Source organism: Megascapheus bottae, chromosome 26 (assembly GCF_031878675.1).
Source record: "Megascapheus bottae isolate mThoBot1 chromosome 26, mThoBot2.hap1, whole genome shotgun sequence".
In the NCBI taxonomy this organism is placed as follows: domain Eukaryota; kingdom Metazoa; phylum Chordata; class Mammalia; order Rodentia; family Geomyidae; genus Megascapheus; species Megascapheus bottae.
The window spans coordinates 730,661-753,882 of NC_143534.1; the positions used below are offsets into that span (position 1 = coordinate 730,661).

The window sequence follows — 23,222 nt, forward strand, 5'->3', positions numbered from 1 at the left end:
GCCTGGGCGCTGGGCCTGGGCTCTTCAGCTCAAGGCTACCGCCCAGCCTGGAGCCACAGCTGGAGACCAGTCTCAGGGCTTGGGGCTGGGGCTGGCTTTGAACCTGGATCCTCAGCTCTCAGCTTCCGGAGCAGGTAGGGTGACAGGCGTGAGGCCCTGTGCCCGGCTGAGTCCTGGTTTTTAGATGGGAACCAGTGAACAAAACAAAGTAGTCTGGGCTCGACCTGGGGCCTGGGCGCGTTCCTGACCCCGAGTGCCAAACGCAGTGGGGCTGCTTATCCAGGCAGCTGTAGGCTGGATTCGAGCTCCGTGTGGACACGAGGCTGGGCCGGCGTGGCCCCGAGCTGCACCGGGCTGCCCGGCGGCTCCCGAACGACGGCGCCCGGGCCCTGCGACCTGGACCCGGGACTGGGAAAGGGGGGGGAAGGCGGCTGCCGGGGCGCGGGGCGGGCGGGGCGCGGCGGGGACCGGGCTGCGGGGTCGCCTGGGTCCGCGCTCGCCGCGCCCCGCCCGCCCCTCCCGCGGGTCGGTCCCCGGCGGCGCCCGGGCGCAGGCGCCGGTCTTTGTCTGAGCCGCCGGGGCCGGGGCCGGGATCGGGGGCCGGGGTCGGGGGGCCGGGGCTCCGGGGTCGGGATCGGGGCCGGGGTCGGGGGGCCGGGGCTCCGGGGTCGGGATCGGGGCCGGGGTCGGGGGGCCGGGGCTCCGGGGTCGGGATCGGGGCCGGGGCCGGGATGGGGCCGGGGCTCCGGGCGCCCCGCGGACGGGGTCTGCGCGCCCGCCGCGCCCACCGCGCCCCCCGCGCCCGGATGGAAACGCGGAGGGGCGGCGGCAGTGGTGAACAGAACCTCGGTCCCGGGCTCCCGAGGGCCGACCCGGTGTCGGCGGCGGCCCTTCCCGGGCGACAGGCTTAGGGAGCGGCGGTCCGGCGACTCCCCGGGCGCCGGCGCGGCGGGCTGGGCCGCGGTCGGCGGGAGGCCGGGGGGCGGCGGCGGCGGCGGCGGGCGGGGCGGCGGGCGGCAGGGCGGGGCCGGCTCCCCATTCGCTCGGCCGCCGCTCCCTCCGCCCCGCGCTCGGGCTGGGAAATTACAACTCCGCGGCGCGGCCGGCGGGGAGGCGGCGGCCGGGGGGCCCCGAGCCGGCGGGCGCGGCCAAGGTCAGGGCGCGGCCGGCGCGTGGACGGAGGGCGGCTGGCGGGCGCTGTCCGCGCCGCGTGGTGCTGAACCGGGCCGGGCGCCGGGAGGCGGCGCAGGGCGGCGCGGCGGATCCCTCACCGGCCGCGCCGCGCGGGCCGCCGTCCGCCCCGGGCCCCCGGCCTCCGGGTGATGCGTCCGCCCGCCGCCCCGCGGGCGCCGACCCGGAGGGGCGCGGAGCCGCCATGGAGGAGGAGCTGAAGTGCCCGGTGTGCGGCGCCCTGTTCCGCGAGCCCATCATCCTGCCCTGCTCGCACAACGTCTGCCTGCCATGCGCCCGCGCCATCGCCGTGCAGACCCCGGACGGCGAGCCGCCCCTGCCCGAGCCCGAGCCCGAGCCCGAGCCCGAGCCCGCGGCGGGCGGCGAGCGCGCGGACGCGCTGAGCCCGCACGGCGAGGCCGACAGCGGCGCCGGCTCCTCCGCGCCCGGCCTGCGGTCCCCCGGCGGGGCGCGCGCGCCGCCCGGCGCCGGCTCCATCACCTGCCCGCAGTGCCACCGCAGCGCCTCCCTGGACGCGCGCGGCCTGCGCGGCTTCCCGCGGAACCGGCTGCTGGCGGCCCTGGTGCTGCGCCTGGGGCCGGGGGCGGCGGGGGCGGCGGGGCCGGGGACGGCGGGGCCCGCGCCCGCCTGCCAGCTGTGCGCCCGCGCCCCGCCCGCGCCCGCCGCCGCGCGCTGCGAGCAGTGCGACCTGCTGTACTGCGCCGCCTGCCAGCGCCGCTGCCACCCGGCGCGCGGGCCCCTGGCGCGGCACCGCCTGCGGCCGCCGCCCGCCGCGCCGCCCGCCCCGCCGCCCGCCCCGCCGCCCCCGCCGCCCGCCTGCCCCGAGCACCAGCCCGAGGCCTACAGCGCCTACTGCGCCAGCTGCCGCGGGCCCGTGTGCGCCCGCTGCCTGGAGGAGGACGGCGGGCACGGCCAGCACGAGCTGCGGCCGCTGGGAGCCGCGTGGAAGCAGCACAAGGTGGGCGTGGGGGGAGCAGCGGGGGAGGCGGGGGGAGGGGGAGGGGAGGGGAGGGAGGGGGAGGGGAGGGGAGGAGGGAGGGGGAGGAGAGGGCGAGGAGGAGGGGAGGGGGGCAGGGGGGAGGGGGAGGGGAGGAGGGAAGGGGGAGGAGAGGGGAGGGGGGCGCAGGGGGGGGAGGAGAGGGCGAGGAGGAGGGGCGAGGGGGGGAGCGGGGCAGGAAGAAGGGGGGGCGGGGGAAGAGGGGCGCGGAGGGGACACCCAGGCAGCCGCCACCCCCTGCCTCACCCCCCACCAGCTCCCCCACCCCTTCGTCCCACTCGCTCCCCCACCCCTTCACCCCCCCACTGGCTCACTATATCCCCCACTCCTTCCTTGGCCCCATCACCCCCTGGCTCTCGGCCCCTTCTCCCACACTCACTGCCACTGGCTGCCTGGGCACTCACTTGGGCATTCAGTCACTGCTGGATTAATTCCAGAACTAGTGACCTGAACACTTAATGAAATCAGGAGTTCAGAGCTAGGGGTTGGCAGGTGACTGGAGACTGTCCCGCTCTGTCCCCTGGCATGGGGACCACTTTATGCCACAGGAAGCAGTGACAAGACTCTCCCTCCCACAGCGGACCAGCACTCGGCCATGGCAGCAACCCCTTAGGCTGATGGCCATGTTTGACTCTCTGGGGACAGGAAAGCGGTGTTTCCTAAAGTTCAAGGGTTCCCCACCTGGCTGGGGAAAATGGTAGCAAAGCTTCCTGGAATCTGTCTGCCAGCGGAAGCCGCTCTCAGCCCTCCTCCAAGGTGCACCTCCTTCCTGGGCAGCTCTAGCACGTTCTGTTCTCCTAATGATGTGGGGCAAGGGGGGACATCCTGGGATGTGTGGAGGCATGTGGGGGGTCCAGGAGACCTTCTCTTGTTCACCTGGGGCCCTGACACTAAACAGGGGTGCTGGAAGGCCAGAGCAAGCTGCTAGAAAGAGCAGCCTCATCCCCCGGCAGGTGGAGTGAGGAGAAGCCATGAAAATCTGGCCACCCCCTTTATCAGATTCCAGGAAAAGGGTCGGTGGGAATTTCCCACTTGAAGGCCTAAGAGGGCAATGCTGTCCCTGGGCCCTGATGTTCCTGCATGTCAGGCAGTCTGCCCAGGGGTCCAGGCTGCCCAACAGAAAGCTGTGTGTGTCTGGACAGAGGGGAGAGGCACAGGAACACAGAGCCAATTTGCCAAGGCTGCCTGGTCTCCCCACGGCCAGCATGGAAGGGGACTGCCCAGGGAGCTGGCTGGACTGTGCACGCCTGTTTACGTGTATGAAGCACGTAGTCCCGTCTGCCACAAGAAGCATATGTTGCTGTGGTTTTACAATTTTAAATGAATAATTAGTAACACACACTCACGCAACACCCACACGTACCGAAATACACACACACAAACAGGGAACTGTTTGGAAATTTACATGCTAAGCTTGATGAGAGGAGAATTGGGATCAAGTCCCCACTCCAAGAGTGGTGGCTCACAACTAGAACACAACTGTACCCTCCCTTCCCCTGCAAGCACTGGCCAATGATATTTGGAGGTGTGTGTGTGTGTGTGTGTGTGTGTGTATGTGTGTGCACTAGCCAGCCCAGGACAGTGTGTGTGTGTGTGTGTGTGTGCACTAGCCAGCCCAGGACAGTGTGTGTGTGTGTGTGTGTGTGTGTGTGCACTAGCCAGCCCAGGGCAGTGTGTGTGTGTGTGTGTGTGTGTGTGCACTAGCCAGCCCAGGACAGTGTGTGTATGTGTGTGTGTGTGTGTGCACTAGCAAGCCCAGGGCAGTGTGTGTGTGTGTGTGTGTGTGTGCACTAGCAAGCCCAGGGCAGTGTGTGTGTGTGTGTGTGTGTGTGTGCACTAGCCAGCCCAGGACAGTGTGTGTGTGTGTGTGTGTGCACTAGCCAGCCCAGGACAGTGTGTGTGTGTGTGTGCACTAGCCAGCCCAGGACAGTGTGTGTGTGTGTGTGTGTGTGCACTAGCCAGCACAGGACAGTGTGTGTGTGTGTGTGTGTGTGCACTAGCAAGCCCAGGGCAGTGTGTGTGTGTGTGTGTGTGTGCACTAGCAAGCCCAGGGCAGTGTGTGTGTGTGTGTGTGTGTATGTGTGTGTGCACTAGCCAGCCCAGGGCAGTGTGTGTGTGTGTGTGTGTGCACTAGCCAGCCCAGGGCAGTGTGTGTGTGTGTGTGTGTGTGTGTGCACTAGCCAGCCCAGGGCAGTGTGTGTGTGTGTGTGTGTGTGTGTGTGCACTAGCCAGCCCAGGACAGTGTGTGTGTGTGTGTGTGCACTAGCCAGCCCAGGGCAGTGTGTGTGTGTGTGTGTGTGTGCACTAGCAAGCCCAGGGCAGTGTGTGTGTGTGTGTGTACGTGTGTGCACTAGCCAGCCCAGGACAGTGTGTGTGTGTGTGTGTGTGTGTGCACTAGCCAGCCCAGGGCAGTGTGTGTGTGTGAGTGTGTGCACTAGCCAGCCCAGGGCAGTGTGTGTGTGTGAGTGTGTGCACTAGCCAGCCCAGGGCAGTGTGTGTGTGTGTGTGTGTGTGTGCACTAGCCAGCCTAGGACAGTGTGTGTGTGTGTGTGTGTGTGTGTGTGCACTAGCCAGCCTAGGACAGTGTGTGTGTGTGTGTGTGTGTGTGTGCACTAGCCAGCCCAGGACAGTGTGTGTGTGTGTGTGTGTGTGTGCACTAGCCAGCCCAGGACAGTGTGTGTGTGTGTGTGTGTGCACTAGCCAGCCCAGGGCAGTGTGTGTGTGTGTGTGTGTGTGTGTGCACTAGCCAGCCCAGGGCAGTGTGTGTGTGTGTGTGTGTGTGCACTAGCCAGCCCAGGACAGTGTGTGTGTGTGTGTGTGTGCACTAGCCAGCCCAGGACAGTGTGTGTGTGTGTGTGTGTGTGCACTAGCCAGCCCAGGACAGTGTGTGTGTGTGTGTGTGTGCACTAGCCAGCCCAGGACAGTGTGTGTGTGTGTGTGTGTGTGCACTAGCCAGCCCAGGACAGTGTGTGTGTGTGTGTGTGTGTGCACTAGCCAGCCCAGGACAGTGTGTGTGTGTGTGTGTGTGTGCACTAGCCAGCACAGGACAGTGTGTGTGTGTGTGTGTGTGTGTGTGTGTGCACTAGCCAGCCCAGGACAGTGTGTGTGTGTGTGTGTGTGTGCACTAGCCAGCACAGGACAGTGTGTGTGTGTGTGTGTGTGTGTGCACTAGCCAGCCCAGGGCAGTGTGTGTGTGTGTGTGTGTGTGTGTGTGCACTAGCCAGCCCAGGACAGTGTGTGTGTGTGTGTGCACTAGCCAGCCCAGGACAGTGTGTGTGTGTGTGTGTGTGTGCACTAGCCAGCCCAGGGCAGTGTGTGTGTGTGTGTGTGTACACTAGCCAGCCCAGGGCAGTGTGTGTGTGTGTGTGTGTGTGTGTGCACTAGCCAGCACAGGACAGTGTGTGTGTGTGTGTGTGTGCACTAGCCAGCCCAGGGCAGTGTGTGTGTGTGTGTGTGTGTGCACTAGCCAGCCCAGGACAGTGTGTGTGTGTGTGTGTGTGCACTAGCCAGCCCAGGACAGTGTGTGTGTGTGTGTGTGTGTGCACTAGCCAGCACAGGACAGTGTGTGTGTGTGTGTGTGTGTGTGTGTGTGTGTGTGTGTGCACTAGCCAGCCCAGGGCAGTGTGTGTGTGTGTGTGTGTGTGTGTGTGTGTGCACTAGCCAGCCCAGGGCAGTGTGTGTGTGTGTGTGTGTGTGTGCACTAGCCAGCCCAGGGCAGTGTGTGTGTGTGTGTGCACTAGCCAGCCCAGGGCAGGTGCCTGTTCCATACTCCAGGTCGGGGATCCAGCAGTATGGTGTTGGATGTGGGCAGTGAGATCCTCAGAGCCTGGTGGAAAGAAGGATAAGTGCCATGTCCCGTTCTCTTTGTTCAGCCTCTAGCGCAGTCTCTGGCACAATCTGTGCTCTTTACTCTTTCTGAGGTCCTTGTATTTAAAGCCAAAGAATCTTCTGGATCCTGGGGCAACAGCCTCGATGCTCTCAAGACCCCGCTGCTGTGCTGGTGACTTTCTGTGTTTATTCACGTGGCTTTGGGCTGAATGAGCCTGCCTGCTTAGAATTCGCTTTCATTCGCGTGCCGTCCGGGTGCCGAGGGCTTGGCTAAGGCTTGAGCTGCCTTTCTTGTTTCATCTTTCGAGTGCGCGTTTTACAAGTGAAGAAATCACTTGTGAAAAGGCGGTGATCAATTCCCAAAGCAAGAGAGAGTATGGGTTGCAGATCCCACATGCCGATTTCACAAGCTTCACAGGCTGGAGAGCCAAACCTGGCTCTGGGTATCGATGCTCAGAGGCTCAGCGTGGCAGAGTGTAGCAGCCACGAGCGCGGGGATGGGGCTCTGCACTCTAGGAGAGGTGGAGCGTCTGGGTGGAAAGGCGAGCCAGGGAAACGGCTCTCATTCCTGGTCTGGGGTCCACAGACCTCACCCGACCATGGTAGGATCCGGGGTCTCATTCTGTGTTTGGGGAGCGGGGGCTTCTGGAGTTGTGGCTCCTGAATCCCATGGGGGACGCTGCTAAAGATTGACACCAGGTCCTGTGGGCCCCCTGCTGTGGCTCTGCCGTTCCAGGAAGGCAGATCATAGAGCCATAGAGCATTTGCCAGCGACATTTATGTCCTCAGATGGGGGGGGGTCGGTGGCGGCAGAGGCGGAGGAGGGAGCCCTGTTGAGCCCTGATTTGGCTTTGGCAGTGGGCACCCAGGCTGCCTGGCTTGTTTTGAAAGATGAGCACTTGATGAACGCTGGGTGTTTGACTCGGCCTCCTCTGTAGCAGTGCAAACTGAAGGTTTTTGCCCTGATGTTGTCTAAGTATCAATGAACCTGCCAGAGCCTCTCTGGGCCCGGGGGCCTCGGGGAGTTGGCAGTCACCCGGCTTCCACCAGTCCCCCTGCTGTGATGGTGATGATGCTGTTTGCTTCGTGCCACTCAGGGTCTGGGTACTGTCCTGTGCTTTTTTTGCTCGAAGCTAGCTCACTGCCACTTGAGACACAGGTCCATTTCTGAATTGTTCTGTGTGTGTGGTTAATTGGGTTCCTGCCTGGCTGCCTTTGAACCCACGTCCTCAGATATCAGCCCCTTGAGTAGGTACAGCCAGGCGCCATTGGCACCTGGCTGGTTCTCACCTTTAGGAAGTGTGGACACCTTTGGATGTTGGCTCTTCTGGAGGAAGACGAGCCCTTTGGAGAATTTCTGGCCCCGTGTCTGGGCTGTGAGGTGAGGGCTGGCTGGAGGCCGGTCTGTTTCTTGTAGAAACCACGCTTGTGGCCATAGCAGTCCCCTGGCAAGACAGAGTGCAGTAAGGCAGGGACCCCGCTCCAGGGCGGCCTCTGAGCAGGTGCTCCTGGAGGCTCAGCCTGGAGGAGGCGGGGGTTGATTCCCGAGCCCAGAGAGCCCACCCTCCCTCCTCCTCCTCCTCCACCACCACCACCACCACCACCACCGAGGGAGCCAGGCAGGGTCACCGAGGGCAGGGCAGGGTGGGCTGGGAGCCTAGGAGAGGGACAAGGCCCTAACAACAGATCTGTGGGAGTGGAGCTCACTGAAGAAGAAAAGCCCAGGGCCTAGTCATGCTCCCTCTGCCCAGATAGTGTGAGTAAAAATAAACAAACAACCCAAAACTAGGCCGAGGTCAGATTAGGAAACAGGCAAATGCTTGTCTTTGTGCAGCTTCTCCATACAAAATCCAGGAAGCTGATGGTCTGTGAGTGACCCGAGATGGCACGGTGTCCCTCTGCAGGGGAAGAAGGGAGAACGGCCACCACTCAGGGGCAGAGCCATGTGTCACCATCTGCTCGGCGCGTGGCATGTTCTGCCTGTCAGCAGACGTGGAGGGAGGAGCAGAGTCGGGCAGGGGCCGGGCTGGGTGGCTGTGAGAACAGCCTGGGATGGACCAGAGGCATTAAGCTAGAGAACGAGATTGGTTTTTTGCTGGTCCTAGAGTTGGCCTGGGCGCTGTCCCTGAGCCTTTGTGCTCAAAGCTAGCACTCTACCACCCGAACCACAGCTCCACTTCTGCTTTGCTGGTGGTTAAATTATGGACCTTCCTGTCCAGGATGGCTTCAAACCATGATCCTCAGAACTCAGCCTCCTGAGTAACTAGGATGACAGATGTGAGCCACTAGGGCCTGGCTGACATGTTGTATTTATTTATTTAATTACTTACTTATTGCCAGTCCTGGGGCCTGAGCACTGCCCTTGGGCTTTCTCAAGGTTAGAGCTCTCCCACTTGAGCCATAGCACCACTTCTGTTTTTTGTTTTTTTAATTTATTTTATTGTCAAGGTGATGTACAGAGGGGTTACAGTTACATTAATCAGGTAGTGGATACATTACTTCTCATTTTTTCATCCCCCTTCCCCCCCCACTTCCAGCTTTTTCTATGCATGTGGTATTAAAGAATCGAACCCAGGTCTTCATGCACACTAGGCAAGCACTCCACCACTAGGCCATGCCCCAGTCCCTGTCATGTTTATTTTTTCTCACCTCTAGGAAAGGGGGACAGAGGGACGGATGCAGAGGCAGGAAGGCTAACGGGAGGCCTTCACAGTAGCTATACATAAGTAAACTGGAATTGAGAGCAGACTGCCCAGCTGCCCAGGAAAGACCTCTGCTTGGCTTCCTTGTGGAGGGCGTGGATGTGGGTGGGGAGGGTAATGGAGAAGGCCAGGGCCCACGCCAAGTGGGGCCCCTGGGTCCTGGGTCTCACCCAGCCGTGTCTGCAGCCCACGGAAGCTCATTACCTGTGTGTAAGACAAAGCAGGGTGTCGGGACGATGCACAGTGATGTACTCCGTAAACGTGAGGGAACTTGAAAAGCTGTCCTTTCAGCACCGGAGACTCACAGGAGCAAGCTGGGGACATGGCTGGGGAAAAGGACCTAGAAGCCACATGGAGATGAAAGGAGGATTCATCTTTAGCTTCATTTACATTTCAGTGGAGATCTGGCTCTAATCTTTGTGAAGCTTCTTGTAAATTTTCACCTTCTACTCTGTTTGCCAATGAAGCCTGGAACAAGGACATAGGATAAGGAGAGAAGCTTCCTAGAGGGAATGGCAGAGAAAAGGAGTGTGTGTGCACGCCTGCGTGTGTGCACGCCTGTGTGTGTGCGTGTACACGCACGCATGCGCCCTGACCGCGGGCCTAAACTCAGGGCTCGGGCGATGTCCCTGAGCCTTTTGCTCAGAACTACCACTCCACGGCTAGAATCCCTTGGTTTTGGGTGGCTGGTTGGGGATGAGTCTCACGGCGGCCCAGACTGGCTTTGAACCATGAACCTCAGATCTCACTTGGTTTACAGCCATGCGCCACTGATGCCTAGCAAGAAAGGGACTCAAAAGGCTGGTCAGAGGTGAATCCGGGTTGGTTGTTAGCACTGGCGACGTAGCTGGACAGACGGGCTCATCTCTGTTCTGCCCGAGTACCAGAGTGTAGACGATGGGCAGCCTCTGGTATAGACCCGCCCTCACTGCACCTGAGCCAGGGAGCAGAGAGCCGCGCCAGTCCCCCACAGACTGCAAGGCCTTGGACAGGAGAAAGAGCTATCCCAATGGAAACCACAGCCAGATGCGCCCCTCCACCTTGTAATTTGGCCGCAGAGGGAAGGAGACAAATTGCAATCCCAATTGGGCATCAGGATAGAGAGGTCTAAAGCTAGTGAGGCTTAGGTCACAGGTCACGTGGCCTCTGCACACTGCCTGGTCACCAGCCCAGCCCAGGGCTCTGCACACCAGATACCCCATCCCCCACTTGCTCTTGAAACTGCTGAGCAGGACCTGGCTTACTCCCTGCCCCTCCTCCAGGAAAGTGTGACCTGCTGTGCCCGCTATTTCCTTCTGCCCAGAGGGTGGTCTCAGGGTCTTCTCGGGAAGTTACTAACACTAGAGACAGCTTTAGCAGCAGAGTCTTCACAGACAGCCGAGCAGAACCCACAGAAAGGGAAAGAGACCCCAGCCTTCAGGGCCACTTTTGATCTACCCTCGTTCTTTTAAAAATACAATTTCTGGGGCCGGGAGTGTAGCCTGGTGGTAGAGTGCTAGCCCAGCATGAATGAAGCTCTGGGTTTGATTCCTTGGTACCACATACACAGAAGGGAAAAAAAGGCCAGAAGTGGGGCTGTGGTTCAAGTGGCAGAGCACTCTGCGTGGGCCCTGACTGCGAGCCCAGGACTGGCCAAAAATTTTTTAAAAAATGAATACAATTTCTTTTTCTTTCTTTCTTTTTTTTTGTGGGCCATGGAAAAAGTTCAATTTCTGCCTGGCACCTGCGACTCACATCTGTAATCCTGGCTACCCAGGAGATCTGAGGATCATTATTGGAAATCATCTCAGGCGGGAAAATCCTTGAGTCTTACCTCCCAGTAATCACTAGAAAACCAAGTGGCCCTGGTGCTCCGCGCGGCAGAGCACCAGCCTGGAGCAGGAAGGCTCAGGGCAGCATGCAGGCCCTGAGTTCAAGCCCCACGACTGACGAAAACTAAGTCACTCAATACAAGTGCGGTTTCTGTTGAAGACCAGCCCACACGAGTTCTGTGGCCGGGTTCTGAGGAAGACCTGGTGGGAGGGATGTGGAGGACACGCATGCCACCTGCAGGCCTGACTTCAGCTTGCCCGTGCCGAGCAGCCGCTGTTGGCCCAGCTGTGGAGGCCCCGGACTCTACGGCCCCGGAACCCACCGAGCAGCCGGGCCTCCTTCACCCTCCCGTCCAGGGCTCTGTGAACCCCAGGATGGGGTGCAGGCACCGGCTCAGCTGAGCGTCCTCGCCTGTCTGCATCCTGAGCGCTGCTGGGAAGTAGGCCTGGGCCAGGGTGTCCAGTGCAGGGGTCTGCCCGTGGGACCCTCCCGCAGCAGCCCTCCCGCCAGCGTGCTGCTTCAGCGTGTCATGTCTCCTCCAGGCCCAGCTGTCTCAGGCCCTGAACGGAGTTTCTGACAAGGCCAAGGAAGCGAAGGAGTTCCTGGTGCAGCTCAAGAACATACTGCAGCAGATCCAGGTAAGCGTGCCTGCGGCTGGGACTTGGTGGGGCAGCGTGCCGGGCTCGGGCTGTGCAGAGCGGGGAGGGCAGCGTGTCCGGCACAGGTGCTCAAAGCCAGTGCTCTGCCACTGGAGCCGCGGCTCTGCTTTCGGCTTTTTGATTCGTCACTGGAGGTAAGAGTCCCGTGGACTTGACCCAGGTCCTCAGATCCCAGCCTCCTAAGTTGTAGCTAGGACTGCAGGTGTGCACGCCAGCACCAGGCCTCTGTCCTTGGCAGGGATCTCTGTGTGTCGTTCAGGCCGGCCTCGGGTTCTTGATCTTCCTGGTTTAGCCTCCCACGTACTGGAATGACAGTAGTGCAAAACCACACTTGGCTCCCGGGCACAGGAAGTCACGAGGTCTCTGATGTTTTACCAAAACAGCACATGACTTCCATCGGGAGTGTCCCACACTCCACCCGGGCCCAGGTGTAGGGGTGTGGTGGGGCGGGACCGCCTTCCCGGCCTCAGCTTGCAGATGGCCTCTTCTCCCTGCAGCCTGAGGTGGTTGTCCCTCTGCGGGAGTCTGCAACCTCATTTCCCCTCCTTGTAAGGACACCAGTCAGATTGGATTAGAGCCAGCCGAGTGGCCTCATTTTCACTCAGTGGCCTCTTTCAAGGGCCTGCCTGCAAACACAGCCAGGAGCCCGTGTGGACCTGCGCCTTCCCGTGGTGGGGCCGAGTCCCGCCGAGCTTCGTGCGGGAAGGAGGCGCGGGTGGTTTTGTTCGCCGTATTTTCTTCTCACTATAAAAGCGGAGCAGGTGTGGCAGAGGTTTTGGAGAGCTCCGTACAGCCCGCTGGCGCACGCGTGGCCTGTGGGGTGTTCTGTGCCCTTCCGTGTAGCCTGGCTCTCTTTCCCATGCACCCTGCTGCTCGCTCCTCCTCTGGATCCCCCCACCCCCCACCCCAGATTTCCAACAGCATAGGCAGCTCTGGGGCCAGCTTCGTGCAACTCTGCTTACACGCTTGCCTGACTTGGTCTCCCTGCGCCCCTAGGAGAACGGACTGGACTACGAAGCCTGCCTGGTGGCTCAGTGCGATGCCCTGGTGGATGCCCTGGCGCGGCAGAAGGCCAAGCTGCTCACCAAGGTGACCAAGGAGAGGGAGCACAAGCTGAAGGTGGGCACCGGCCGCCAGGCCTCGGTCCTCTCCAAAGTGCTCTTCTCAGGGGCCCACACACTGGCCCCTTGGTCCCGTCCTGTCGCGTGGCCAGCTGCAGGCCGGGAGGGCCTGGTGTGGCCCCCTCCCAGGGGCTGTGGCATGAGGTCTTTCTCCCCATGGCTGGGCTGGACCAGGGATGGCTCTGCCCGGCGAAGGGAAGCTCAGGCAGGAGGGGAGCAGAGCCGCTCCTCCCGGGAGGCCTCCAGCCTGCACCGTGGGGTGTGTCAGTCCTTACAGTTGTCTGCTCTTGGCAGATGGTCTGGGACCAGATCAACCACTGCACGCTGAAGCTGCGCCAGTCCACAGGGCTGGTGGAGTACTGCCTGGAGGCCATCAAGGAAGACGATCCCTCAGGGTTCCTGCAGGTGAGCCGCCCCTCCCATCCCTCTGCCAGGGGTCCCCAGGTCCAGGTGGAGCCGGCACTCCAGGCTGGGGGGACAGCGTCTCCTTTGCTCTTCCATAAGGCGGGAAGACAGGCTCACCCATGACACGGGGAGACGACCACAGCCCAGACGAAGGGCAAACACGCTGAAGGTGTGGTCGCCAGAGTCAGTGGCAGATCGCGTGGCCCACGGCGGTCAGCGGAATACCACATGGCGCACGGCCCCCACACGGAGTCCTGCAGAGCTGGCCCCGGTCTGCTGTTCTTGTGGGCAGTGCACTGGCCCAGCTTTCGGTGTGTGGGTGCCGGGGTCTCAGCGTGGCTGTGTGGCCTGTCTCAGGGAGGGGTGATACCCCCAGGCCTGACCCAAGACAGGTGCCTGAGACTTTGTGTCTCCAGGGACACACAGAGATGTCCCCAGAGGGGAGGGGGGGCAGCAAAGGAGGTCCGTGTGACATCCCACACCGTCATGCACCGCCAGACACACTTCCACACCTGGGACAGCGGGCTGGTATGCTCTTAATGTGCTCTGCTTGTAAGGCACTAGAGCGGGCCAGGCAGATGGAAGGAGGGGTCCGTTTATGTGTTTTAAGGAAGCCTCCATCACTTCATAAAGGGGGCTCCACTTTAACTACTGATGCGCTCTGGGGTGGGGAGGCCTCGTCGCCGAGCACCCACCATCCCTGCGCTCTGTAGATCTCGGAGGCCCTGATCAAGCGCGTGCAGACGTCCCAGGAACAGTGGGTCAAAGGTGCCCTGGAGCCCAAGGTGTCAGCTGAGTTTGACCTGACCCTGGACAGCGAGCCGCTGCTGCAGGCCATCCACCAGCTGGACTTCATCCAGATGAAATGTAGGGGTGAGCTGTGGTTGGCCCAGCTCAGAGGGGCTTTTCCCCCAACCAGCATGCGATCCGGGCCCGGGGGGGGGGGGTGGGCAGGTGCCGCGGACCTGGCTGGGTGGTCTGGGGCCCGTCCCCATGGGAGCCTGGACGTCCCCTCTGTGGGTCGAGCGCAGTAGTGGACACTGCAGGAGGGACCTCTGCAGGCCAGGCCGGGCTGCGCCGGGGGCTCGGCCAGCAGTGGTGATCCAGTCTCAACACCTCCTCTAGACTTGAGGAGAAAGTAAGCCATTTGCAAGCCAGCCTGGCTTCTGGGACTGTCCCTGTGGCCTGTGGGCCTGGCAGCCTGGGCCCGCAGAAGGTGTGGCCACTTTTCAACTAAGGGAAGCGAATGTGCAGCCTGCCCCGGGAGGTGTGGGGGAGATGCAGTGCCCAGCAGCAGGAGGTCCCGGATCTGGCACAGGCAGGGGAAGCGGGGAGGGGGGGGAGGAGGCTGGGAACACTGCAGATCTCACCTGCCCCACTGCCTCTCCCACCCGGAGCCAGGTTGAAAATGGCCGTGTGTGCAAAAACAACCTTGTCATTCTCCTGTTACAAAAAAGATGGCAGAGCCAGGTGCCGTGGCTCTCACCCGTCACCCTAGCTACTCAGGAGGCCGAGAGCTGAGGATCACGGTTCAAAGCCAGCCCGGCACTAAAGTCTGTGAGACTGATCTCCAGTTAATCACTAGAAAACCACAAGTTCTCTGTGGCTCGGGGGTAGGGCGGTAGCCTTGAGCTGAAGAACTCAGGGACAGCGCCCAGGCCCAGAGTTCAAGTCCCAGGACTGACAAAAACAAAAACAAACCAAAAGTGGCAGCGAACTGGAAAGTTTTGAGCGTGGGCAGACCCCGTTCTCCCCTTCCAGAGCTGCTGTCGTCACTTCCCTTGTCTGGCCCTCGTCTCTGGACCAGGGACCGACCCAGCCCGGGGACATGAAAACACAGCATCCTGTTCCTCCCCGGGAGGGCAGCCCGCTGGGCGGTGGCGCAGGCCTGTGGGGTGGTGCCAGCACAGGGCTGGCCAAGGGCAGACCAGGAGGCCTTCCTTCTCCAGACCCTTGATTTGACTGTCAGGACATCCCCTCCCGGGACTGGGCAGGGCACCCTGAGCCGGGGTGGTGGAGGGGAGGCGTGGCACCGCCTGGCGGTGTGCGGGGGGGGGCCCACGAGCTGGACAGCAGCGCTGAGGCAGCATTCCGGCGCAGTGCCTCCTGGGCCCCTGCTGCAGCTGGAGAAGTGCTGCACGCGCAACAACAGCGTCACGCTGGCCTGGAGGACGCCGCCCTTCGCCCACAGCCCTGCGGAGGGCTACATCCTGGAGCTGGACGACGGCGACGGGGGCCAGTTCCGGGTGAGCTGCGGCTGGCTGGGAGCCTGGGCCAGGAGGGAGGATGGAGGAGGCTCTGTGAAGGCTGACAGGTGCCTGGCAGGGCCGGCTCAGAGGAGGCCTTCCTGTCCTTCCCTGATGAGTCCAGCCCAGCAGGACAGGTGGTAGACATCTGCCATCCACGGCCCCAATTCCACCATCTCCACGGTCTCCACATCCCCCCTCCACGGTCTCCACATCCCCCCTCCACCATCTCCACATCCCCACTTCCACCATCTCCACATCCCCCCTCCACCGTCTCCACATCCCCCGTCCACCATCTCCACATCCCCCCTCCACCGTCTCTACATCCCCCCTCCACCATCTCCACATCCCCCCTCCACCGTCTCCACATCCCCCCTCCACCATCTCCACATCCCCACTTCCACCATCTCCACATCCCCCTCCGTCTCCACATCCCCCCTCCATGGTGTCCATGTCCCCAACTCCACCATCTCCACATCCCCCCTCCATGGTCTCCACGTGTCCCTCCAGGGTCTCCACGTGTCCCTCCACCATCTCCACATCTCCTCACTCCACGGTCTCCACATCCCCCCTTCATGGTCTTCACGTCCCCAACTCCACCATCTCCACATCTCCCCACCCCACAGTCTCCACATCCCCCTCCCCTATTTCCATCTCCACACCCTCCTCCTCCATCTCCACGTCCTCCACCTCTACAATGAATCCTAGGGCTTCATGCATGCTAGGCAAGCTAGGCACCACACTCACAGCCCCGGAGCCTCTTATGTCCGTCCACCAGAAAACCAGAAGTGGTGCTGTGGCTCAAAGTGGTAGAGCACCAGCCTTGAGCAAAAGAGCTCAGGACAGCACCCAGGCCCGGAGTTCAAGCTCCAGTCCTGGCAAAAGCCAAGTTTGCAGGGCTGATGGTGGCTGTGGCTGTTGTAGGAGGTGTACGTGGGCAAGGAGACGCTGTGCACCATCGACGGGCTGCACTTCAACAGCACCTACAATGCCCGAGTGAAGGCTTTCAACTCTGCTGGCGTCGGGCCGTACAGCAAGACTGTGGTGCTGCAGACCTCGGACGGTGAGACAGCACGGGGCTGCCCTGCCTTTCCAGCCTCTCGCTCTGCCGGCCTCTTTCCAGGGGAAGCGTCTCTTCCCGCCCCCTTGGTCTGAGTACCAGGAGAGGAGCTGCCAGACGGTAGCTGAGCCTCTGGGCCTGGCCTCAGCCCCGCTCTGGGCTTGACCACTGCGTCAGCTTCCTCCTGAGCCCTGACAGTACTGGCAGCATTTGAGGGGACCTAGAGACCGGGGCTGGTGGTCTGAGGGCCAGGATTCCTTCGCAAGGCTTGGTGTGGGGATCAGGAACGTGTGTGCACACGCGTGTGCACGGACTCACCCGCAGCCCATGGAAGGCCACCTTCCAGATGAAGCAGGTGGATCCGTGTCCCGGAGCGCTCTGGGAGCGGCTGCCACGCTCTGCTTGCTGACTCCTCTCGTCTCCTTCGCAGTGGCCTGGTTCACCTTCGACCCCAACTCTGGGCACCGAGACATCATTTTGTCCAATGACAACCAGACGGCCACCTGCAGCAGCTACGACGACCGCGTGGTGCTGGGCACGGCCGCCTTCTCCAAGGGCGTGCACTACTGGGAACTGCACGTGGACCGCTACGACAACCACCCCGACCCTGCTTTTGGGGTGGCGAGGGCCGGCGTGGCCAAGGACATGATGCTGGGCAAGGACGACAGGGCCTGGGCCATGTACGTGGACAACAACCGAAGCTGGTTTATGCACTGCAACTCCCACACCAACAGGTGCGCTCCCCCCCACCCCGCCGCCGTCCTGCCGCCGCCCCACGCCAGACCTCAGGGTAGGGAGGAGTTGCCGGGCACTTTGGCTTCCGGTCCCCAGTGGCTTCAACAGTGACCGAGTGACCCCTAGCCTGTGGCCTGAGTGAGTATGGGGCCATGACACAATTAACACTCACCTGTAGGTCTATCCCAATTGTGTTCTGCCAGGTCTCCAGCCTGCAGCTTCCCTTCCAGTTCTGTCCCCACCTCACACAACCACCAGCTCCCCCAGGTCACTGCCCGTGTCCGCCCTGGGAGGGAGGAGCCACGAGCAGCGAGTCTCTGAGGCTCCTGCTTCTGCTGCAAGCCGTCCTCCTTGCAGGGAGACGGGGAAGCCAGGCCTGGCCTAACCTGGAGCTCGCCTGAGGACCCTCAGGTCCCCTCTGCTAGTAGCTTTGCACCAATGTGACTTCAGCGACCGGGGAGGAGGCCAGGCTCTGCCCCTCTGCGCCTTCTGCTCCGGGCTGCAGGCACACCAGGGGATGCAGACGGGTCAGGTGCCACAGGTTGACCAGAAGGTTCCATTGAGCCAGTGACACTGGCTGACTCGTGCTGACCCCTCCATCTGCCCTCAGCCCACTGAGGAGCCGGGCGCAGCCCCCCCCTCTGTTCCCTTAAGCATGGGGGTGTAGCCAGGAGCATGTATGGAGGGCTCTTAGGTACCTGGCCCCAACTTGCACAGTACGACTACTGCAGCCGCCTCATAGATTAGGAGACAAGTCAAGATGACTAGACCACACTAGGAACATGTCATAATGAAGCCCAGCAGTGTGTGGTACAATTAACATCTATATTAATTTAACAAAGACATGTGTTAGGTGATGGTGGCTCATGCCTATAATCCTAGCTATTCAGGAGAGTAAGACCTGAGGTTGTGATTCGGAGGGAGCAGGGAAGAGTTATCTCTAATTAAAACGTAAGAAGCCAAGCTGGGCGTGGGGGCTCACCTGTAATCCTAGTACCCAAGAGGCTGAGCTCTGTCTGCAGATCGAGGTCAAAGCCAGCCCAGGCACTAAAGTCTGTGAGACTCTTATCTCCAATTAACCACCAGAAAACCAGACGTGGCGCTGTGGCTTAAGGAGTAGGGCGGTAGCCTTGAGCTGAAGAACTCAGGGACAGTGCCCAGGCCCAGAGTTCAAACTCCATGACCACCCCCCCAAAAAAACAAAGAAGCTAGAGCTGGAGGCATTGCCCAAATAGTAGAGCGCCAGCCTTGCTGAGCAAGAGGTGTTGAGTTCAAGCCCCAGTACTGTACTTACTAAATAAGTAAAAAGTAGAGTGGAGGAATGGCTCAAGTAAAAGAGTAGCTAGCAAGTATGAAGCTCTGAGTTCAAGCTTCAAAAACAAAACAGGACACACAGAGCCGATGACTCACGCACGTAATCCTAGGTACTCAGGTGGCCGATTTCTGAGGGTTGTAGTTAGCCCTCAGCCTGGACAGGAATGTCCATGAGACTCTCACTTCTAATAAACTGCCAACACAATCTGGAAGTGGAACGGCAGCTCAAGTGGAGGAGCCCCGAGCTCAGGGACAGCATCCAGGCCCTAACACACACACACACAACCATGCACATAAGAAAAACAAAACACTACCACTATAAAAATAGAAGGGGAAACGTCAAGGAGAGAGAGGAGTCCCAGCCACGGGAGAAACATTGGTGCTATCAGGAATTAGCAGAATCACCCCCCTGCCAGCAGACAGCAGTTACCCTGCTTCCCATCCCACGGCGCTGGTGTGAGCACCTGCCTGGGAGGTGTGCCGGCCTCTGAGAGGCTGCTGGACGCCATCTGGCGGTCAGTACCAGAACAGCCTCCACAGCTCAGCTCTGGTTTCCAGGACCCCACCTTCCTGGTTGACCTGTCCACACACCGGATCACAGGCCCGTCTCACGCTCACTTCTCTGCCCCAACAGAAGCTCAACCCTAACCAGGAAGGTTACTGCTAAGTAGGAGCTCACTGTTGGACAGGGTGCAGTCCGCAGGGTCAAAGGCAAGGTCGGGGGGCTGTTCCTTCCAAGCCAGAGGACAAGGCCAAGCTGGACACATCCTGGCTGACTACCTCCCCTACAAAGGGGCCAAGTTAGTTCTGGGAGTGACTCAGTGGTGTGTCTGGGGTGGGACTCACCCCTCTAGCCTTCCTGGTGTTGAAGGCTCAGACTCTGAGAGCTCAGCAGCCCAGTTCCCCCACGGCACCTTCCTTCTCCTGTGGCCTGCCGATGTTGGGAAGTACTTCTGGGAAGGCCCCCGTGCCCAGCAGAAGGCCCTGGCCACCCCGCCACCCCACGGGGCAGACCATGTGCTGCAGAGTCCTTTCAGTGGTGCTGAAATGTGTCAGGAGAAACAGAAGCCACATTCGGAGAGGCGAAGTCAGGAGTTTAGGGAGAGCGGCATCTCCGATGCAGGCCAGCCAGGAAACATGAGGCCTGGCGTAGGGGCGCCTGAGCCGGTCTCAGTCTCAAGAGGGTCAAGGGGCAGGGTCACAGGAAACTTGAGAGTGCCAAGGCACCGGACTGGCAGGTCCCGTAACCTCTCATTCAAGTCCCCACCCCTGCCTCTAGAAAGGCAGGCACACCCATCACCCGGGGCTGGGGAGAACCTCCCCCTTACCACCCACCAGGGGGCTCGGGTGGCACCAGGTAGGTCCAGTCTGGCGGCTTCACGATCACTGCGGTTCCTCCCACACCCAGCTAGAGCTGATGACAGGCTTTCGCTTCCAGGACGGAAGGTGGCGTGTGCAAAGGAGCTACGGTGGGCGTGCTGCTGGACCTGCGCACGCACACGCTGACCTTCTTCATCAACGGGCAGCAGCAGGGCCCCACCGCGTTCAGCCACGTGGAAGGTGTCTTCATGCCCGCCCTCAGTCTCAACCGCAATGTGCAGGTACCTGCCCTTGGCGCCAGCGCCGGCCTGTTTCCTCCGGCCTCAGGGGTTCGCACCCCCAGGGGCAGGAGGGCACGCGGGGAGGAAAGCCATCTGTAGCAGAGTCCTCTTGCCCTGGGCTGGGCAGGCACCGCCTGGTGAGTCCACCGGAGTCACCTGGTCATTTGCTAAAGGCACGGAAGCCCTCCAGGGTGGGCCATTCTGTCCTCAGGGTTAGCAGACAGCCACGGAGCAGGGGAGAGTCCGTGGGAAGAGAGTGGGAGCAATGCAAGGCTGTGAGAACCAGGAACCCACAGCTGCTGAGGCAGCTTCTGGGCAGCAGACCCCAGCCCACGGCCACGCAGCACTGTCTTCACACAGGCAGAGGGCCTAAGGCCTCTGCTGTCACTGTACGATATCCAAGTGTCTGTGTGTATGTGTGCATGCGTGCGTGCACCCGTGCACCCGTGTCTGTGTTCATGTTAGGTACAGGCTCCACCCCAGCCTCTCCCATCCTCTATTCCAGGTCACGCTGCACACGGGACTGGAAGTGCCAACCAGCTTGGGGTGGCCAAAGTTGTCAGGCAACTAGCCCGGCACCCCAGCTGTCCAGCGCCTGGCACTGAGGCTTGCAGGTGGAGCCACACCACACTCACTGTGCTCAAAAACCCCACAGGCGAGGCCAGCAAGTCCAGCTGTAACAGCAGCCAGCCAGCATGTGGAGATGGCTTCCTCCAGGGAGTGGGGATGAAGAATCATCTAGTGCCACAGCGTGGCGCCACCGCCAGCGGTGCATGAGGGTGCATTTCACACATCACCCAATTTTTTCCTGAGCAGCTCTCAAGAAAGCCTTTGCTCTCCCACACCGACTCCTGCCACGTGTTGGCTGAGCTTGTGCTCCCTGGAGGGAGGGAGGGAGGAAGGAAGGTTGGGAGGTGGCCTGGAGCTGCAGTGTCACCCCCGAGTCCCAGGCTCGCATCTCTGCTGGAAGCTGGCTCTTGGTCCTGGAGCCTTCAACAGGGGTGCACCTGACACCCCTGGTTCAGGACTGAAGGAAAGAGCTACCAGGTACTCATGTTTAATGTTTTCCTGTCCCAGTGAACTGCTGAAAACCATTTAAAAGGGCTTCCTTAGGGCCTTACGAAACAACGAGCTCGTCGTCCACGTGCAGGACTGGCTGGACGTTGACTGGCTGCTTTCCTTCATGCCACAAACCTGTTTGCTGAGCCTCCGCCACCCCGCCAGCAGGCCCAACAGCCCTACCTCAAAGCTCCTGCTCCAGGCTCACCATCTCCATACAACTGCCTGCCAGGGGCCACGCTGCCCTCCCACCCTGCTTCCGCACCAGCCCTGGAGCCATCGGCTTGGTGGACGCCCTGGCCTGGCTTTGTGTCCTGTCCGGTGCCCGTGCAGGAGTGTACAGGGTGTGGGCGGCTGGGTCCTGGCCTCTCAGCCTCCTCTCTCCTGAGGCTGCGGCTGGGAGGATGGGGGCAGAGGCCTGAAAACTGAATGCCAGACAAGTCACGGCCTGAGTTGTTGGGGCAGAGTTGCCAAGTCCAGATGGCAGAGATCTAGGAACATCATGCTCTCTTTTGGAGAAGTCCAGAGTCCCAGAGAGAAGAGTGGGGAGGAGCCCGGGTCACCGGGCCGTCCTGCTCGTCTGTGGAGCAGGGGCAGCTCAGAGCCACCTCAGGTCTGTGAACACCTCAGACGAGGAGGCATTTCATTCTTCCCCTCTTTCTCTAGTTCTTTTTCAGTGCTGGGAGCTCAGGCCCTCAGCCTTGTGCTCTACAGGGCCTCCCTCAAAAGCTCCCGCTGTTGAGAGGAGCAGCTCCTCCTCCCTGCAGCACACCGGGGGCAGGGGCTGGGCCACATCCTGCCCTGCCCCTTCCACAAGCAATACAGAGGGAAGGGGCACAGTGCACCTTTCAGGGATGACAGAAGAGCAGGGACGGACAGACAGACAGACAGACACACACACACACACACACACACACACGGCTCTGAGGTGGCAGGGAGGCCCCTCGCCGTGGAGAGGACATGCTGGGTCCCCAGACTCCGGCCACTGCTGATCCGCTGGCCTGCAATAGGTTGGCGTCTGGCACACAAATGCTAGCACATGGTGCTTTGGTTGGGCTGGCTGAGGAGGGCCGTGGAATAAATGTGCCCAGGGCTTTCAGTGGGTAGCTAAGACGCCAGGCTGGTGGAGTTGTGAACCACTGTCACAGTGCTCAGCTTGTTCTTGGCTAGGCAGCCCCTTCGGCCTAAGTGTGTGCTGTTCCTTTCTACACAGTCCTCTGCTACAAGTACCCACGCACTCACCCACACCAGCTCCAGCGCAGCAGGGAGGGAGCCCCCATCAGTCCTAGGGTCCCAGTTTTGGAGGACAAGACACCGGACCTCGGGGCACTCTGATACTGATCCAGGCTGCGTCCTCAGCACCCTTAGCTGCTTCACTGTGGCACGCCCTCAGGAGAGGGTGCCCGCCACCGCCTGTCCTCCTGCAGCAATGCCCAGCCCAGGCTGGGAGCCAACTGCAGAATCGGTGTGCATTTCTCCCAGGGACTTCCGCATCTAGCCTTACATCCTGAGACGGAGCAGCAGGCATCTGTGGCTGGGAGGCCGAGCTTCATGCCTCTGGACTTTGGGGCAGGCCTGCACATTGCTAGATGCCAGCAGCATCCCTATTGGTTCTGGTCATGACTGACACAGAGACTTAGGCATGTCTCCTGGGGATGGCTCTGGTTCACTAGGTGTTGAGGTTCAGAATGATGCTGGTACCCATTCCTGGGTCACACAGAAAGCCTGTCACAAGGCCACCACCCTTCATGACGACCGAAGAGCAGGCTTCTCCACAGGTCTTCAGTGGGGCTGAGAACCACTGTGGTCTGGGCTGACACTTCTGCTCACTGAAGATTCTGGCCCATTCCTGCCGTGTCCACTCCTGTCCTGCTTCCTTGGCCATGGTTTATTCCACCTTACCAGGAGCTTCTTCGTGGGTTTGTGGTCATCCAGCGGTCCTGAGAAGGTCCTTGAAGTATGTGGTCTGCAAACACTGCAGGCAGCTGGCTGTCACTGCAGGCCGTGGTTGGCATCCCTCCCGAGGGCATATTAGATACGTGAGCAGCATGGCGAGATGAGCCTGAAGCCAGCATGGTGGCACGCACCTGGAATCCTAGCTACCAGGGAGGCTCATGGCTTGAAGCCAGCCTGGGCAGCAGACTTCATAGACTCTCATCTCCAATTAACCACCAAACGCCTGGAGTAGAGCTGCAGCTCCAATGGTATGTAGAGCGCTAGACTGAAACAAAGAGAAGAAGTGAGCTTGGGACAGGACACACCAGTGCAGTCCATTCACCTCCACATCTGGCGTTGATCTGGGTTGACCACGTGTGGGAAAATTCACTCCTGTGCCTCAGTGCCTGCCTGCAAACAGGCCTCGTGATCCTCATTCGTCTCCACTGCATGGGAGAACCACCATTTTTGTCAACTCTAAAGCCCCAACTTGTGACGACATACCTTGATGGACCACACACCTGTGTGACTTTCTGGCATCTTTCTGACCAAATGTC

The 23,222-nt window shown here is 60.9% G+C and overlaps 1 protein-coding gene across 2 annotated transcripts; it reads left to right on the forward strand.

Moving 5' to 3' along the window:
• Positions 1-1,344: 1,344 nt before the first annotated feature.
• Positions 1,345-21,625, forward strand: Trim67 (tripartite motif containing 67). Of its 2 annotated transcripts, none has more exons than XM_090318726.1 (10): positions 1,345-2,149; positions 11,073-11,168; positions 12,186-12,308; positions 12,605-12,715; positions 13,429-13,588; positions 14,816-14,961; positions 15,886-16,024; positions 16,452-16,755; positions 19,509-19,671; positions 20,177-21,625. In XM_090318726.1, exons 1-10 carry the CDS (start codon positions 1,376-1,378, stop codon positions 20,240-20,242), a joined length of 2,082 nt encoding a protein of 693 aa, XP_090174852.1. In that variant the 5' UTR covers positions 1,345-1,375; the 3' UTR covers positions 20,243-21,625. The 2 variants fall into 2 exon arrangements, with proteins under 2 accessions (XP_090174852.1, XP_090174853.1); XM_090318727.1 differs by having other exon boundaries at positions 13,429-13,582.
• Positions 21,626-23,222: the final 1,597 nt, after the last annotated feature.

Coding starts and splice junctions, on each gene's coding strand:
- Trim67 (XM_090318726.1), top strand. CDS start 1,376: ATGGAGGAGGAGCTGAAGTGCCCGGTGTGCGGCGCCCTGTTCCGCGAG. Junction 12,716..13,428: donor ATCCCTCAGGGTTCCTGCAG/GTGAGCCGCCCC, acceptor TGCGCTCTGTAG/ATCTCGGAGGCCCTGATCAA. Junction 19,672..20,176: donor GTCTCAACCGCAATGTGCAG/GTACCTGCCCTT, acceptor CCTCTATTCCAG/GTCACGCTGCACACGGGACT.